Source organism: Callorhinus ursinus, unplaced genomic scaffold, assembly GCF_003265705.2.
Source record: "Callorhinus ursinus isolate GAN/ISIS: 27379988/994484 unplaced genomic scaffold, GSC_fseal_2.0 scaffold7, whole genome shotgun sequence".
Lineage (NCBI taxonomy): Eukaryota > Metazoa > Chordata > Mammalia > Carnivora > Otariidae > Callorhinus > Callorhinus ursinus.
This window is the reverse complement of record NW_027397069.1, coordinates 70,280,479-70,300,274: the sequence shown is the minus strand read 5'-3', so window position 1 is coordinate 70,300,274 and position 19,796 is coordinate 70,280,479. Positions and strand designations below refer to the sequence as shown.

Sequence of the window (19,796 nt, the reverse complement as noted above, 5' to 3'; positions counted from 1 at the left end):
GTAGCAATACTTAGACTAAATAGACCTTAAAACAAAGACTATAGCAAGAGACAATACACTACACAATGATAAAGGGATTAATCCAACAAGAGGATATAATAATTATAAATATCTATGCACTCAACCTAGGAGCACCTAAACACAAAAAGCAAACATTAACAGTAATAAAGGAAGAAACTGACAGTGATACAGCTAATAGTAAAGGACTTCAACACTCCACTTACATCAATGGATGGATGATCCAGAGAGAAAATCAAGGAAACAGTAGCTGTGAACCAGATTAGACCAGAAGGACCTAATAGATATAAACAGGATATTCCATCCAAAACAGCAGAATACACATTCTTCTCGAGTGCACATAGAACATTCTCTAGAGTAAATCATATGTTAGGCCATAAAACAAGTCTTTGTAAATTTAGAAGATTGGGGAAATCGGAGGGGGAGACAAACCATGAGAGACTATGGACTCTGAGAAACAAACTGAGAGTTCTGGGGGGGGGTGGGGGGATGGGGGATGGGTTAGCCTGGTGATGGGTATTAAAGAGGGCACATACTGAATGGAGCACTCGGTGTTATAGGCAAACAATGAATCATGGGACACTACATCAAAAACTAATGATGTAATGTATGGTGATTAACATAACATAAAAAAAGACATTAGTAGAGTAATTAGTAAAATTTGAATAAAGTCTATAGATTAGATAATAATTATCAAATTGATGTTACTGTCTTGATTTTTATAATTATACTATGTCTATAAGGGAAAATGGTCTTATTTTCAGGAAATACACACTGATGTAAATAGGCGTATTTGCAATCCAATCTCAAAGTGTTCAGAAAAAAATGTGTGATATATATGTATGTGTGTGTGTATGAGAAAGAGACTAGAGAAAAAATTATATATGTATGAGAGAGAAGGAATAATAAGACAAATGTGGCAAAATGCTAATATTTGCAAATAAAAGTATCAAGCATCTTTTCTGACCAAAATGATATGAAGCTAGAAATCACTTACAAAAAAAAAAAAACTGTAAAAAACACAAACATGGGGTGTCTGGGTGGCTCAGTCGGTTACTCTTCTGCCTTCGGCTTAGGTCATGATCCCAGGGTCCTGGGACTGAGCCCCTTGTCTGACTCCCTGCTCAGCAGGGAGCCTGCTTCACCCTCTCCCCCTCCTCCCCACTCGTGCTCACTCTCTGTCAAATAAATAAATAAAATCTTAAAAAAAAAAAAAAAAGCAAACACAAGCACATGGAAACTAAATAACATGCACCTAATCAATGAAGAAATCAAAAAATACATGGAGACAAATGAAATTGGAAACACAGTGGTCCAAAATCTTTGGGACACAGTAAAACCTAAGGAAGGAAGTTTATAGTGATATAGGCCTACTTCAAGAAATTAAAAAAAAAATCTCCAACAACCTAACCTTACACCCAAAGGAGCTAGAAAAAGATGAATGAAGTCCAAAGCTAGTAGAAGGAGACAATACAGATTAGATTAGAAATAAATAAAATGAGACTAGAACATTAGAAAAAACAAATGAAACGAAGAATGGTTCTTTAAAAAAGATAAAAATCGATAAATTCTAACCAGAGTCATCAAGGAAAAAATGACTCAAATAAAATCAGAAATGAAGGAGGAGAAATAACCAACATCACAGAAATACAAAGGATTATAAGAGAATATTATGAAAAAATTACATGCCAAAAATTGGACAACCTAAAGAAATGGATAAATTTCTAAAAACATACAATATTCCAAAACTGAAGCAGGAAGAAATAGAAAATTTGAACACACAGATTGCTAATATTGAAATTGAACTGGTAACCAAGAAACTCCAAACAAAAGTCCAGGACCAGATAGTTCCACGGGTGAATTCTGCCAAACTTTTGAAAAAGAGTCTTCTCAAACTATTCCAAAAAAAAAAAAAAGAAAAGAAAAGAAAAGAAAGAAGAAGAAGAAGAGGAGGAAGGAAAACTTCCAAATTCATTCTACAAGGCCAGCATTACCCTAATACCAAAACCAAATAAAGACACTGCAAAAAAGAAAATGACAGGCCAATATCCCTGATGAGAATAGATTCAAAAATCCTCAACAAAATAGTACCAAACTGAATCCAACAATACATTAAAAGAATCATTCACCAGGATCAAGTAAGATTTATTCCAGAGATGCAAATGTGGTTCAATATTTGCAAATCAATTAGTGTGATATATCATATCAATAAGAAAAAGGATAAAAACATATGATCATCCTAATAGGTGCAGAAAAAGCAATTGACAAAATATAACATCCATTCTTAATAAAAACTCTCAACAAAATAGGTTTGGAGGAAACATACCTCAACATACTAAAGGTTTTATATGAAAAACCCACAGCTAACACTACACTCAACAGTGAAAAACTGAGAGCTTTTCCTCGAAGATCAAAAACAAGAAAAGGGTGTCAACTCTCACCAATTTTATTCAAAATAGTACCGCCAAGTCCTAGCCACAGCAATCCGAAAAAAAAAAGGGGGGGTATTCAAATTGATAAGGAAGAAGAAAAGCTGTCACTAGTTGCAGTTTCATGATGATATATGAAAAACCCTTAAAGCTCCACCAAAAGACTATTAGGACTGAGAAATGAATTTAGTAAAGTTGCAGAATTCAAAGTTAATATACAGAAATCTGCTGTGTTTCTATACACTAATTATGAAGTTACAGAAAGAGAAATCAAGAAAAAAAATCCCATTCACAATTGCACCAAAATAAAATACCTAGGAATAAACTTAATCATCAAGGAGGTGAAAGACCTGTACTCTGAAAACTCTAAAACAGTGATGAAAAAAACTGAAGATGACACCAACAAATAGCAAGATATTTCGTGCCCATGGTTTGGAAGAATCAATATTTTTTAAATGTCCATACTACCCAAAGCAATACCTATCAAAATACCAACACTTTTCATAGGACTAGAATAGTCTTCAAGGGCGCCTGGGTGGCTCAGTTGGTTAGGCGACTGCCTTCGGCTCAGGTCATGATCTTGGAGTCCCTGGATCGAGTCCCGCATCGGGCTCCCTGCTTGGCAGGGAGTCTGCTTCTCCCTCTGACCCTCCCCCTTCTCATGTGCTCTCTCTCTCTCATTCTCTCTCTCTCTCTCTCAAATAAATAAATAAAATCTTAAAAAAAAAATAGAATAGTCTTCAAATTTGTATGAAGCTGCAAAAGACCCCAAGTAGCCAAAGCAATCTTGAGAAAGAAGAACAAAGCTAGACATATCACAGTCCCAGATTAAGATTTACAATAAACCTATAGTAATCAAAACAGTATGGTACTGGCACAAAAACAGATACATAGATTAATAGAACAGAATAGAGAACTCAGAAATAAACCCACACATACAATCACTTAAGCTATGACATAGGAGGCAAGAATATACAATGAGGAAAAGAGTTTCTTTAAGAAATGGTACTGGGAAAACTGGACAGCTAAATGCAAAAGAATGAAACTGGACCACTTTCTTATACTACACACACACACACACACACACACACACAAACCCTCAGAATGGATTAAATATCTAAATGTGAGATCTGAAATAATAAAACTCCTAAGCAGTTATTTCTTTGGCATTGGATGTAGAAATATTTTTCTAGATATGTCTTCTCTGGCAAGAGAAACAAAAGCAAAATTAAACTATCAGGACTACACTAAAATAAAAAGCTTTTGCACAGTGAAGGAAACCATAAACAAAACAAACAGGCACCCTACTGAGTGGGAGAAGATATTTGCAAATGATATATCCAGTTAGAGGTTAACATCCAAAATATATAAAGAACTTATTCAACTTAACACCTCCCCACAATTAATCTGATTAAAAATGGGCAGACAACCTAGACATTTTTCCAAAGAAGACATACAGATGGCCAACACATACACAAAAAGATGCTCAACATCACTAATCATCAGGGAAATGCAAATTAAAATCACAATGAAATATCACCTTACACCTGTCAGAATGGCTAAAATAAATAAATAAATATAAACAAGAAATAACAAGGATATGGAGATAAAGGAACCCTTGCACACTGTTGGTAGGAATGCAGATTGGTGCAGCCCCTGTGGAAAACACTATGGAGGTTCCTTGAAAAATTAAAAATATAATTACCATATGATCTAGTAATTCACTTTGGATATTTATCCAAAGAAAACGAAAACCTAAATTCACAAAGATCATGCACGCCTATATTTACTGCAGCATTATTTACAAGATATGGAAGCAACCCAAGTGTCCAACCATAGTTCAATGGGTAAAGGTGTAACACATATATACAACAGAATATTACTCAGTCGTAAAAGAGAATGAAATCTTTCTATTTGCAACAACATGGATGAACCTAGAGGGTATAATGCTAAGTGAAATAAGTCAGTCAGAGAAGGACAAATACTATATGATTGCAGTCATATGGGAATTTCAAAAAGAAACAAAAAAGAGACAGACTCAAATGCAGAGAATGAACTGGTGGTTGTCCAGAGGGAGGTGAATGGGGGGGGTGGTGAAATAGGTAAAGGGGATTAAGAGTACAGTTATCTTGATGAGCACTGAGTAATGTATAGAACTGTTGAATCACTATATTGTAATCCTGAAATTAATATAACTCTGTATGTTAACTAAACTTCAATTAAAAAAAAAAGAAGCCAAATGCTCAATTCCCTAATATAGGATATTGGTGGACAATTCAGCAGATCTGTGAGATTCCACTGGAAAGCACTTTACCTCATAGGTAGGTATTACTAAAGAGAGCTCCCAAATGGCAGTGTGCTGCTTGGTATTGCCATGAACAGGCACAAGTGAGAGGAGAGGCCAACTCAGAAAGAAACCTTGAACGTGAGATGAAAACACAGCCTATTCTTGGTGGTGAACTTGAGAATTCAAAGTTTCTCAAGGCCTGAGACAACTGTTCTAGCCTGAAGCATCCACACCCATTGTTTCTTGCAGGTGAGGACCACATCTTCCTCCTTCCTCTCCTCCCAGCTACACACACTTCTCACCTGATTGAGTTTTTGCAGAAACTGTTCCTAAGGGGTTCATTGAGGTAAATGGTGCGGACTTTGGACACATCTGATTCTTGCAGAGATTGTTGCCAGCCCATCTTCTCCTCCACCTTCTGACAGCCCAAAGAGAAATCGACAGGTCCTGCATCAAGAAGGCACAGGGATGTTACACAGAAATGCAAATGAAGTCAGGCTCCAGGGACAGTACGAAGCGCACTGTGTATTCGGGTTGGGCACTTCAGCCTCTGTGAGTCCCCTGGAGGCAGACTGCTTTCTTCGCCCCCAGCTCCTCATCTACCCAATCCACTTCTCCAGGGATTGGGCCCCCTAGACCTCCCCTGCCACCTTGCACTGGGGGAGGCAGCTCTACTTCCTTCACAGCTCCCACACCCTGCTCCCCTCCCCTCCCCAGCCCCAGAGGCTCTGGGTGGGCACTGACACTCTGCCCAGGGAGGACACTGGGAACCAAGCAGTGATACAGGATCCAGCAGCTGGGTCAGAAAGAGGAGGGGGAGGGGAGAAGGTGAAGGGGGCTGGGGGACAGGGAGGGGAGAGTGTCTTGGCTGAAGAGCAATAGTCCCCTGACCAGAGAGCACCCCCTGGCCATGATGGCCTTAACACTCCCCTCAGTTCGACTTAATTTTAAACAGATGTCTTATCCATAGACCCCTGAACTCCCTTTCCTTTTTGCTAACATAAAACATTTACCTTAGAATACCTAACCATAAATTCTTAACTCTACTCCCTTTGAAATGTATATAAACCTCCTTAAAAGCCCCTTGCCAGCTTTAAGATCCAGGGAATGCCTTTCTCAAGGACCTGGGATGTCTCTGAAATGTAATCATCAGAGAAGATCTCCATGGTAAGGTAGGAGCCTAACTTCAGGGGGTGCCTTGCTCCAAGTATAAAACTCCTCCCTGTCATGAAGATAAGAGAAAATGTACTTATTCTTTGGGCAAGGCCAGTTAGCAGACACAAATGGCCAATGACAGTCCCCACGTTCCCCACCCCAGCTCTTATAAACTCTCCCATCTTTTGTTTCAGCTGAGGTGAGTTCAGTTTCTCTCCCTATTGCAATAGTCTTTAATCAAGTATTCCTTGCCTGGTTAACTTTGCCCAGGCAATGTTTGCTTTGATATCTCCTAACCCAAAAATGAATGAGGTTTTTGACCAAGGGGCCAAGGAAAGTCCCATTTGCTTCTGATGAGAAATAGAGGCTAGTATGCTCTCAACAGTAACAAGCATCTTTGTGCCAGTCCACGTGCTCAAATTTCCTCAGACTTGCCAAAAGTCCTGTAGTGCAGGATTGACATGGATATTCAGATTCTGGAGTAAAGGAACTTTCCCACCATCATTTATGTTTAGTTTAGCTATTTCTCTTCAAGCATTTCCCTAACAACCCATCCATGTGTGAGGGTGAAGAAACAAAAGGTGAGTGATAGTTAACTAAGGAGCTGCTGATGAAAATAAAGCTCAAATCACCTGACTAGAGACCTGTGATCTTCAAGGCTACCTGCTAACCAGCTACCTGAGAGAAGAGTGCCGGTGACCAAGAATCCCAGTTTTAAGGCCTAAGCTAATGTTCCAGCTCACACACTAGGTGTCTCCCGCTACACCAACATGTCTCTTCAGCAAATAACTGGTCTGTTAGAGTGGGTCCCTTAAATTGAGTAATAGTAAAAAATGAGCCAGCACAGAATCTATGAAAAAGTATGCAGCCATTTGCCCAAAAAAATGACACAGTATAAGGAACAAAAGACAAAGGAAATTCTTGTTTGCACATCAAAAGAATTGTTACAAAACACAGAGAAAATGCATTTCCTGTAAAAGAAATTAAATATGGCCATTATGAAACAAGAGGTCAAAAAAATACAAAAATATTTTTTAACATGATAATAAAACTGAAGAATTTTTAACGTGACCTGAAAGAGCTTAGAAAAGAAATGAAAGAGAAATACATTAAGAAAAAGGAAAGCCACATTAGAAGCAACTACACAACAGACAGCTGAAAAGAGGGATATCCTGCACAGACTGTAGAAAACTAAGCAAAATGCAGGGCACCTGTGTGCCTCAGTTGGTTAAGCAGCTTCCTTAGGATCCCAGGGTCCTGGGATTGAACCCCACCCCTCCACCTCCCCATTTCAGGCTCCCTGCTCAGCGGGAAGCCTCCTTCTCCCTCTACCTCTACCTGCCGCTCCCCCTGCTTGTGTGCTCGCTCCCTCAAATAAATAAAATCTTTATTTTTTTTTAAGATTTTATTTATTAATTTTTGACAGAGAGAGACACAGCAAGAGAGAGAACACAAGCAGGGGGAGTGGGAGAGGGAGAAGCAGGCCTCCCGCTGAGCAGGGAGTCCGATGCGGGGCTCGATCCCAGGAACCTGGGATCATGACCTGAGCCGAAGGCAGATGCTTAATGACTGAGCCACCCAGGCGCCCCTCCATATAGTTATTTTAAAGCATGTTTTTCTTCATACATAATAAACATGTTTATTTTCTTTTTAAGAAATCTATAGTGGGTATTTTCGGTAGTCTTTTGTTTGTAATGGTTCTTACAATTTTTGTTTCTTCTTTTGTATAGTACTTCTTTCCTTTGATAAATAATTTTTGGGCATTCCCAAGACCCTGGGACCATGACCTGAGCCGAAGGCAGACACCTAACAACTGAGCCACCCAGGCCTTTCAAATAAATAAAAGCTTTAAAAAAAAAAAAAAAAAAAAAACTAAGCAAAATGAAATGAAAAAGAGCACAGAAGATAAAGAACTGGAGAAAAAGTATAGATGTGGGACAAAGGATATCCAATATATGTATATTTGTTGTCCTTGAGGAAGAAATAAAGAATAAAATAAATAAAAATATTGGTAAAATAGAGCTTTCTTTAATGAGAACATGACTAAGAAAGATCTGACACAAAATAAATGCCAAGACACTTCTTGACAAAGTTTATTGGACTTTAAGAATAATGAAAAAAATCATTATTAGACAAATCAAATCACTTTGGAAGGTTGGAGAGAGAGGGAATACTGGGGCCACACTCAGATGTCACCATTGACGTATTCAAGCTAGAAGCAGGAGACCCAAATATCCTATCAAGAAATGAATGAAAAGCTGATAAATGAGATGTAGAAAGCAGTGATTTCTCTGGATATAAAAATAAGGATTTAGGTAATGGTAGGCCATCTTATTGTGACCAAACTCTGTTGAAATAGCTTCAAATGCTGACTTTTAAGGGAAAAAAAGCTTTTTAAATTCATTAGGCAAGATAGTAGCTATTATCAAGTCAAATTTTAATCAAAAACAAAAGTCAAGAGAAGTAGGCAAAAAATTCAAAAAGCACTTTTCTCCTGAAGAAATTTGCCAATTAATACTAAAGTTAGCTGTGGGGAAACGGGTGGTATTTAAGTAAAGGCTCAGGTTGTGCCCAAGATGGAGACTCTGAGAAACCCCATAGTCAAACAGATTCATCTCAGGGCCAGAGTGAAGTAGAAAGAATGCTGCTCCATTATCCTTCAACCACTCCCACGGGGCTTTGGAGAAAGTTGCCTTGGTATCATTCTGAGGAAGGAGAAGAGAGAGACAGAATAAGAGGCAGAGAGAATGAGAGGCAGACAGACAGGGAGGCAGAATGAAAGACAGACATAGAGACGCAGAATGAGAGGCAGAATGATGGGAAGGAGGGAGGTTTCTAGCAGAATGACCCAAATTGGCATCACCAGAGTTGTCCAAGAAATCTCAAGCATTGTCAGTTCAAAATGGTTCAGAATTGGTAGTGCTAGAGGTAAAAGCAAATATGAATCCTCTCCAAAGAAAAATCCCTTCATCCTAGGCCTCAAGGAACCCCCAAAATTATCAAAGGAAAGAAGTACTATACAAAAGAAACAAAAATTGTAAGAACCATTACAAACAAAAGACTACCGAAAATACCCACTATAGATTTCTTTAAAAGAAAATAAACATGTTTATTATGTATGAAGAAAAACATGCTTTAAAATAACTACATGGAGGGGCTCCTGGGTGGCTCAGTCATTAAGCATCTGCCTTCGGCTCAGGTCATGATTCCAGGGTCCTGGGATCGAGCCCTGCATCAGGCTCCCTGCTCAGCGGGAAGCCTGCTTCTCCCTCTCCCACTCCCCCTGCTTGTGTTCTCTCTCTGTGTCTTTCTCTGTCAAATAAATAAAATCTTTAAAAAAAGTAAAATAAAGTAACTATATGGAGAGAAACTAAGGGAAATGACCCAGAAATTTGAAATAGAACCAAATAAAATCTCTAAAATGGGGTAAGTCCTAATGAAACTTAAAAATTCAATGGGCAGGGATGCCTGGGTGGCTCAGTCGGTTAAGCATCTGCCTTCGGCTCCTGTCATGATCCCAGGGTGCTAGGATCAAGTCCCACATTGGGCTCCTTGTTTGGTGGGGAGACTGCTTCTCATTCTGCCTGCTTCCCTCTCTGCTTGTGCTCACTCTCTCTTTCTCTCTGACAAATAAATAAAATCTTAAAAAAAATTCAATGGACAGATTTGGCAGCAGATAGGATGCTGCTGAGAGGGAAAATAATAGTGATAGAAATTACCCAAAATACAGCACGGGGAAGCAGGAAAACAGAATATCCATAAAAGAGCTTAAGAGATCAAGTAAACGAAGTGAGAAGATCTAGCAAAATTTCAACTGAGTCCTGATGGGGGGGGGGGAGAGAGAGAGGATGAGAGAATGAGAGGGAGACAGAGAAAGAGGGAGGGAGGGGGAGAGAGAGAGAACGAGAGAGAGAAAAGAGAGATGGAGGGAGAGAGAGAAGGAGGGAGGGAGGGGGAAAGGGAAAGAGGGAGGGCGAGGGGGAGGGAAGGAGGGAGGGAGGGGGAGAGGAAAGGAGGGAGAGAGGGAAGGAGGGAGGGAGAGAGGGAAAGAGGGAGGGAGGGAGGAAGAGGGGGAGAGGGAAGGAGGGAGGGAGAGAGGGAGGGAGGAACGGAGGGAGGGGGAGGGGGAGAGAGGGAGGGAGGGAGGGGGAGAGGGAAGGAGGGAGGGAGGGGGGAGAGGGAAGAAGGGAGGGAGGGGGGAGAGTGAGGGAGAGGGAGGGGGAGGGAGGGAGGAGAGGGGGAGAGGGAAGGAGGGAGGGAGGGGGAGAGTGAGGGAGGGGGAGAGGGAGGAAGCGGGGAGGGAGAAATAGGACAAAAGCAACATGTGAAAAGACGATGGCTATGAATTTTTCACAAAGGCAAGAAAACCAGTAAATCTCAAACAAGGCAAATAAAAAATAAAATCACACTTAGATTTATAATGAATATGCAGAAAACAAAAGACAAAGAGGAAATCTTAAAAGCAGTCAGAAAAAAGAAAAGAGGAAGGAACTCTTCCCAAAATATTTTATGAAACCACATTATGACACCAAAACCAGACAAAGTCATTAGAAGAAAAAAAAATAGTACAAATTAAAATCCTTTATAAACATGATTACAAAAATCCTTAGCAAAATACTCAAACTCAAATCTACCAATATTTAAAATGATCACACATCGTGAGTTTTATGGGTTGAATTGCATCTTCACACAAAAGAAGATACATTGATGTCCTAACCCCCAGTACCTCAGAATGTGACCTTATTTCGAAATAAGCTGTCTTAGTGTGTTCAGGCTGCTCTAATAAAATACCACGGACTAGCTCCTAAACAACAAATTTATTTCTCACAGTTTCAAAGGCTGGGAAGTCCAAGGTCAAGGCACCGGCATGGTGGTTTTGGTGAGGGTCATCTTCCTGGTTCACAGCTGGTGCATTCTCATCATGTCCTCACATAGTGGAAGGGGCTAAGGAGCGCTCCGGGCCCTCTTTTATACAGCACTGATCCCATTTGTGAGGGCTCCACCTGCATGCCTAAGCAATTCCCAAGGCTCCACCTACTAATAACCTCACCATTGGTGGTTAGGATTTCAGCACATGGATTGGGGGAGAGGGACACAAACATTCAGACCATAGCTTAAGTTCCCTGCAGAGTTAACTAAGTTAAGATAATGTCAAAGGGTGGGCCCTAATCCAATATGACTGCCGTCCTTATGAAAAAGGGAAATTTGATCACAGAGACAGATACACATATAGAGGGAAGACAGTGTGAAGAGACAGGGGAAATGCCTGAAGATGGAGATACAGAATGGAACCGTGCTGCTACAAACCAAGGAACATCTGGAGCTCCCAGAAGCTGGGGGAGGCAAAGAATGATCCTTCATCCACAGATTGCAAATAAAGCATGGCCGTGCTGACACCTTGATTTCAGACTTCTATCCTTGAGCGTTCTGAGACAATAGATTTCTGTTGTTCTAAGTCACCCAGTTTGTAGTGGTTTCCTATGATAACCCCAGGAAACTGATAATAATCTAGTGGGTTTATTCCAGGAAAGGAAATTTGACTCATCATTTGGAAATAAAATGATGCAATTTGTCATCTCAAAAGATAAAAGGAAAAAAAAAAGCCCTATGATAATCTCAATAGATACAAAAGCATTTAACAAATTTCAACATCAATTGATAAAAACTCTCAGCAAGCCAAGAAAATAGGGTAAGTTCTTCCACCTGATGAAGGATATCTATGAAAAACCTGCAGCAAATATCAGACTTAATTGCAAAAGACCAAATGCTTTCTTCCTAAGACTGGCAACAATGCAGGCTGTCCTTACTCACCACGTGTATACAATATTGCACTGGGGGTTTTGTCTTGCAATAAGGCAAGACAAATAAACAAAAAGCAAAGAGAAAAGAAAGAAATAGAACTCTATTCACAAACTACATGATTGCCAATGTAAAATACTCTCAAAGAACCTATTTTAAAAAACTGCTCTGGTGTAACATGTAAAAATAATTGGAGATTAAGACTCCCATCCTCATAAAGAGAAAAAAACTGATTAAACTGAAAATCTACAACTCTTCTTAGATCCATCAGAGAATTCAGGTCACAAGGCGAATTGTGTCCCCAAAAACTGAAGAGTTGGGTGAATACAGAGAATCACAATTTATCTCTGGAGCCAGCAACTGGTAGAAACATGCAGAGGGTAATTGACTTATTGCAGAAGGCTGAACCATGCACTAGCTTTGAGATAAAAATCTCTGGGGGACATGGCCCAAGAGGGGGACCTTAAGGAACACCACCAGGTTCTCAGGGTGAAAATCAGAGAAAAGGCCCCTCATGCTTCCAGCAAGAGATGGGGAAAAGGGACCATTAGAAAATATGCTCAGCACATTCTGTTCCCCTCAACAAAGGCCTGCTCTCAAGGAAAAGTATTTTACCAGAGCCTCATCAACGTGGAAGAAAGGAAATGCCTAACTTTAGCTCATTCTAGTCTTAGTCTTCCTGTCTCACTTAACAGGAAAACAAAAACAAAAACAACCTAAAAAGTCCTTGTGAAGAACAAAACCAAATCAGAGGATTATAGAACACTTGCCCTCTCCTGCACTTACCACAACATGAATACAGTTCCTGCACAGTAAGAGGGAATTAAGTACAGCTGAAAGAACCGGCTAATAACCTATTTAAGAAGGAGTCTCTAGGGAGACCAAAATACACACTAAATCCACAGCTACATATGGAACAATTTCCAGGGGCGGGAAAGGGGAGGCTAAAAACTAGCTGAGCAACTCCTACACATAAAAATGAAAAAAACCCACATCAGAGTGGTAAGAGAGGCGGACTCTGTCTCACCAGAGGTGTGAACCCCACCAGAGGTGTGGCAACCCCCAATCAGGAGGGAACTCAAAACCCTGAGCTTCTCTCCGAGGAGTGCAGGGTTTTGACCCCACATGTGGCACCCTGACTTTTACCTGCATCTTAGAAATGAGCCCCCAAAACATCTAATGGGGCTTGCATCCACAAGACTCACAAGACTATGGTGAACTGAGAAGTTGTTCTTAAAGGGTTCACATGCAAATGCACCTACCCCAGGACTGAGCACAGAGGCAGCCAACTGAAAAGTGCCTACCCAGACTTTCTGTGAAAGAGACTTATTTTCTCATGTTAAAGCACTGGCCTGGCATCTACATTAATGCACATCTAGGGATCTGCGGAAATTCTCTCCAAACACGGAGGCCTGTGGGCGCCATCTTTGCACTCCCCTATGCCTCCCTCCAGCCCTCTGGTATCTCCTGGAGTGGAGCTTGTACCCCCATCTAGTGACCTGATTTTGCAGCTGACAGGGCTTATGCTCTGTAGTCCCACTGGAATCTAACCAACGGAGAAAGAGTTTTCATCCAGCTTGCACCCCCCTCTATGGGGCAGAGCAGAGACGCAACAGACTGAGGAGCCCAGGCTCTCTATGAAGAAGGCCAATTAACTTATCTTCACAGGCTTGACCTAAGGAGCAGGCTTCTAGTCAAACACACATCTGAAGGCCCTCAGTCATACTCTCCAGAGACCTTGGAAGGTGGGCACTGTCTTTGTACTCTGCCACCAGAGCACCAGGATCTCCCAGAGGGGAGCCTTTACACTCAGCTGATGCCCCAGTTTTTATGGCTGCCACTCAGGGGACGCTGCTTGCTTGTGTGGCTCTGGGGGCCAGTGGGGCTCACTTTCCTGGGTCTGGTGGGATGGGACTGCAACAATCAGAGAGCTGGTTCTTGGCCAGCACCACCCGCAGGGTATGTCACAGACAGCAGACTGAAACACCCCTGAGTCTTTCTGTGGAAGAGGCCTATTAGCTGGTCCTGGAGCTTCAGCCTGAGGGGCAGGCACACTAAGGGCTGTTGGAGTATTCTCTAGGGATGGATGCCAGTGGATGCTAGCTGTGTGCTCTCCCTCTACCTCATTCTGGGTTGCCAGTATTCCCAGACAGGAGCTGGCACCCTCATCTAGGCACCCTGATTTTTGTGACTGTTGCCCAGGGGACACCTCTAGATTGCCTGGCTCTGGTAGCCAGTGGGGCTTAACTTCAGGGTCCTGAAAGACTATACATATTTGTATACATTAAAAACTGCCACATGAGGGCCTATATACCAATCAGGAAATGAAAACACTAACTTTAAAAGATATACAGCCATTTCATTGCAGCATTATTTACAATCGTCAATATATGGAAACAACCTAAGTGTCCACTGGTGAATGAATAATAAAGAAAACCTGGTGTATATATATATATATACAATTAAATATTATCCAGCCATAAAAAAAGAAGAAAATCTTGCCAGTGGCAACAACATGGATGGACCATGAGGACGGTATGCTAACTGAATTAATGCAGAGAAAGACAAATACCTTATGATCTCACTTAAATGTGGGAATCACAATAAACAAACAAAAGAAACAAGTTCATAGATCCAGACAATAGGCTGGTGATTGTCAGAGGTACGGATGGGAAGTAGGCAAAATTGTAAAGAAGGTCAAAATGTACAAACTTCTGGTTACAAAATAAATAATCCTGGGGATATAACATATAGCATGGTGACTATAGTTAATAATACTGTATTGCATACTTGAAAGTTGCTAAGAGTAAATCTTAAAAGTTCCCATCACAAGAAAAAAATCTGTAACTATGTGTGCTGACAGATGCTAACTAGACTAAACGACTGAAATCATACACAACGCACTCAGCATAGTAATTGCCTGGAGCAGGGCCCAAGGGAGGGAGACGGGGGATTGAGCCTGGAGGTAATTTTTTTTTTTAAAGATTTTTATTTATTTATTGAGAGAGAGAGAGAGTGGTAGAGAGAGAGCATGAGAAGGAGGAAGGTCAGAGGGAGAAGCAGACTCCCTGCTCAGCAGGGAGCCTGATGCGGGATTCGATCCCGGGACCCCAGGATCATGACCTGAGCCGAAGGCAGTCGCTTAACCAACTAAGCCACCCAGGCACCTGAGCCTGGAGGTAATGTTAAAGGTGATTTTTGCTTTGCCTTATCTCCAATGATTTCTTAAAAAAAAAAAAGAAAGAAAGAAAGAAAGAAAGAAAAAGGAAAAAAATTAAATTAAAATTAAATAAAAACTTAAAAACATAAAATGTTTAGAAACAAGAAATATAACAAAATATATATATACATATATATACATATATATAAAGGTTGTTTTCTCTGTATGGTGAACATGTTTTTGTGTGTGTGTTTGTTGAATTTTAGTCACGTGCACTGACACACATCACACAGAGTGACTGCATAGGCACCCACCAAACAGTGACAGTCCAAACTACTAGAAAGTTTTTAGGCAATAGGTAAATGAGATATGAATCTATTGTTTTGGTTTATTATTTCTCTGGCCATTTAGGGTACAGGGCACTGATTCCAGCCTCTTGACATGTGTTCCACAAAATTTCAAGGGTCAGACCCTGGAATGAAAAAGGACAGCCTCCCTGGGTGAGCCTTGGATGCCTGAGAATGGACCCCAGTTCAGTTACTGGAACAGTTACACAGCTGCTGCTTAAAGGGACCACACACTGAAACAGAGGGCTTCCTAGTTACTCACCAGTCAGGCTGAGGACACCACATTTGACTGGAAAATGACCTGTTATGGTTAATATCCTGAATGTCTTCACTCAACAGCAAAAGCCCTAGTCCCGACGGTGGCCCCTGGTCCTGGCCTGGAATGAGCAGAAACCTTCCCAGCTTGCCTCTGGAAGTTCTGACAGTTGAGGCCTCAGCACTGCCCTCACACTGTGCTCCTGGGATGGGGCTTGCCACACTTCCTGTCCTTCCACACTCACCAAGCCTGCTTTCCTTGCCCTCTGAAGTACCTCCCTCCTTTCAACCCAGCCTAGAAGGATAAAAGAGACCTTTCACACTTGGGAGCTAATTTGCTTTTCTTCCAAATGGTGGAAAAAAGTAGGTAACATGCTTACTAATAGGTGAACACTTGAAGATAAGACAATACCTCACTGGAAACATGAGCTTTTTTTTTTTTTTTAACAGTAATGTCTCTCTTTTTTAAAGATTTATTTATTTATTTATTTATTTATTTATTTATTTATTTGAGAGAGAGAGCACAAGCAGGGGGAATGTCGCAGAGGCAGAGGGAGAAGCATGCTCCCCACTGAGCAGGGAAGCCCGATGCAGGGGCTTGATCTCAGGACCCCAAGATCACAACATGAGCCGAAGCCAGATGCTTCACCGATTGAGCCACCCAGGCACCCCTGGAAACATGAACTTAATGTAGATTTGATAATTGATGATTTTTACCAATACTTTTGTAGACTAAATCATTGGCTTTCAAAATGTAGGGTCTCAGGAATGCTTCAGACTCTTAAAAAGTATCAAAGAACCTAAGGAACTTCGTTTATGTAGCTTATATCTACTACTAATATTTACCATTAGAAATTACACTTGTACAACCACTTCTGAGAACAATCCAGCATTACTTACTGAAATGAAATACATAAGCCCAAAACCTCTGACATCTACTCTAGGACATATGTACCCACCCCACCCCCCCCCAAAAAAACACCACTACAGGGCAGGTTCATTAGAAACCACGTAAAAGTTCATAGAAGCAGGAACAGTTGGGAATAACCTAAGTAAGTATGAGTACAAGAAAAGAGCTATGTTATGGGAATGCAATAGAGTAATATGTGCCAAACAGAAGCATGTCATATAAAGTAACATGAATAGGTCCTGAAGACCTAACATTTTATGAAAGCAGAATGAGATTTATGGCACAGTATCCTTTACATAAAATTTTAAAATGTATACAAAATAACTATTATTATATAGTTTTTCAAGGAAATATATTCAAAATAGGCAAGATGGCTTGGGTGGGGGACAAACATTAAATATATAAGCAAGTGAGAAGTATGGAAATGCAGACAGATGAAGAAGGACTGCTCATGAGAGGGAGAAATCCAAGGATGGATTACTCGGTAAGGCTGTCTGCCACAGATGGACAGGAGAATTTTTACGGCCCTTCTAAAAAAAAAGACGAAACAAAATAAAACAAAAATAAATAGGTGGTTTATTTTTCATCCTTCTCTTCCTGTGCCTCATCATTCCCAGGTAAATTCCACACATGTGCATATACACTTTTAATTTCTTCCTACCACCACATTTAAGTTATTAGAATATCAGTTGGTGGGGCACCTGGGTGGTTCAGTCTGTTAAACATCTGCCTTCAGCTTAGGTCATGATCTCAGGGTCCTGGGATGGAGCCCTGTATTGGGCTCCCTGCTCAGTGGGGAGTCTGCTTTTCCCTCTCTCTCTGCCTGTCGCCCCCGCTGCTTGTTCTCTCTCTCTCTCTCTCTCTCTCTCTCAAATAAATAAATAAATAAGAATATCAGTTGGTGAAGTGATGTCCGTGCTTCATGTGCCATGAAACAGCTTGCTTCTGATTCACTATTATCATCTGAAATGTAGAAGGTTTGCTTCCCTGGATGAATCTGAAAAGGGAACATCTCATGAGTTCATTGTACTTGGAAATCAGCACTTAAAACAGAGTTAGCCTCCCTCCCCTAACCCTGTATTTTTAAAGTGGCAAAGACGTTAACTGGATGAAGTGTAACATAAGCCCAGGTGGCAGAAAGCAACTCCTTGAACACACCGGGCAAGAAGAGGTAAGTCTGCTCAACCTTATTTGCTTCTCCCTATCGCACCCAGCTTAGAGCCTTTTCCCAGCTCTCCATAGGATGCTACCACCAGATGATGGGTCACAGTATAAAGAAACCAGGAGAATTAATAGTGCCCATTCTCATATTAGTTTGGTAGAACTGCCCAAACAAAATGCCACAAACTACATGACTACATGATATAAATCCATTTTCTCACAGTTCTGGAGGTTAGAAGATCAAGGTACCGGCAGGGTAGGTTTCTTCTGAGACCTCTCTCCTTGCCTTGCGGATGGTCACCTTGCTGTGCTCTCACGTGGTCTTTCCTCTGTAGACACACATCCCTGGAGGCTCTCTGTGGATTCTAATCTCTTCTAAAAGGATACCAGTCATATCGGATTAAGGCCCACTCTAAAGGCCTCATTTAAATTTAATTACCTCTTTAAAGGCCCTGTTTCCAAATACAGTCACATTCTGAGGCACTAGAGATTAGGACTTCAATATACGAATTTTTGAGGAGACATAATTCCATCCATAGCAATTTCCAAAAGGTCTTGCTCACAATCAGGTGCCTCTTGATGTTTTAGCAGCCAAGGGGTTGAGTACCAACCGAGGTGCTCATTTTCTTTTCTTTTTTTTTTAAATTTTCTTTTTAAGATTTTATTTATTAATTTGACAGAAAGAGCACAAGTAGGCAGAGCAGCAGGCAGAGGGAGAGGGAGAAGCAGGCTCCCTGCTGAGCCAGGAGCCCGATGTGGGGCTCGATCCCAGGACTCTGGGATCATGACCTGAGCTAAAGGCAGACGCTTAACCAACTGAGCCGCCCAGGCGCCCCAGGGTGCTCATTTTCTGAATCAGGTGTATTTCAAGAGAATACCCTGACCCAGAGAATAAGGAGCTTCCTTCTCCAGTCCCCAGGCCCCAGGCCTACTCATCAACTCCTCTTCTCCAGGATATCCTTAGGGCTTATCACATTGCCCTCCCTAAGATAAAACTTGGCTTATTCATCTTGGGTGCCCTGATTACCATTACAGCTCCTGGCGTCCTAATAAAGTATGTACAGATGTACCTTGTTTGCAGGCCATGAGCAGCCTGAAAGTGAGGGACACTGGGGAGGGTGGGAGAATCAGAAGGTGCCGTGAGGGAGTCAGAGAGGGTGGGCCAGAAACTGATCCGCCACCCCTTCACTTTTGCACTGACCTCCCTGTATGGAAGTGTGCACTTCCAAGTTATAGCAGGATGCAAGGCAATTTCCAATTTGAAAATGTGCATGGGAGGGCGCCTGGGTGGCTCAGTTGGTTAAGCAACTGCCTTCGGCTCAGGTCATGATCCTGGAGTCCCGGGATCGAGTCCCGCATCGGGCTCCCTGCTCCGCAGGGAGTCTGCTTCTCCCTCTGACCCTCCCCCCTCTCATGTGCTCTCTCTCTCAAATAAATAAATAAAATCTTAAAAAAAAAAAAAGAAAATGTGCATGGGAAACAACAAAAATGCTAGATTTCTTATAGTCCTCTCACACTTTTTTTAAAACTTATGCTTCTCAAGGCAGTGTCTATGTGTTTGACCAGGAAAAGGTAGGAACACAGTATTCTCATATTCCAGGGAAAGCCAGCGGCGGACTTGCTCTGGACAAACCTGTCAGTCTTAGGACACAAAATTGTCTGTCAACTCTTTAGAAGTGAAACAAAGATCTGACCAAGAGGAGGTGAAACCACTGAAGGGCAATGATGGCTGTCTGGGCTGGGAGGCCTGATGTGACACAGAAAGAAGGGTTGGCTAGTAAACTCTGAACTGAAATTCCACCTTTCTGTTTGAGACTGGCCATTGTTGGGGCGCCTGGGTGGCTCAGTCGGTAAAGCGTCTGACTCTTGATTTAGGCTCAGGTCACGATCTCAGGGTCATGAGATCGAACCCCGCGTCGGGCTATGCGCTGGGTGTGGAGCCTGCTTGGAATTCTCTCTCTCCCTCTCCCTCTGTCCCCCAAACCTCTCTCTCTTCTTCGCTCAAAAATTTTTTTAAAAAAATTAAAAATTAAAAAAAAAAAAAGACTGGCCATTGTCATGTAGGGAAACTTGTCTTCATTTCCTGGTATTCTCTAGTCTATACTTCTACTTTAAGGACGCTCTTCCCAGCCTCCCCTTGAAAGACTGCTATGGATTGGACTGTGTCCCCCAAAAAGATATGTTGATGCCCTAATCCCTGGTATCTGGGAATGTGCCCTTATTTGAAATAGGGTCTTTGTAAATGTAGCCAAGCTGAGAAGATGTCATTAGGTGG

At 41.5% G+C, this 19,796-nt stretch overlaps 1 protein-coding gene across 2 annotated transcripts in view; it reads right to left on the bottom strand.

Annotated features, from left to right (window-relative positions):
- LOC112826479 (phospholipid-transporting ATPase IB-like) overlaps positions 1–15,575 on the bottom strand; it is a 201,985-nt gene extending 186,410 nt beyond the window's left edge. For both annotated transcript variants that reach the window (XM_025874613.2, XM_073894758.1), the window contains exons 1-2: positions 15,458–15,575; positions 5,037–5,181 (exon numbers count right to left, since the gene is read on the bottom strand). In XM_025874613.2, the coding sequence (XP_025730398.1) occupies positions 5,037–5,137 (101 nt within the window). In that variant the 5' untranslated portion in view covers positions 5,138–5,181; positions 15,458–15,575. The remainder of the gene's footprint in view (positions 1–5,036; positions 5,182–15,457) is intronic.
- Positions 15,576–19,796: the final 4,221 nt, after the last annotated feature.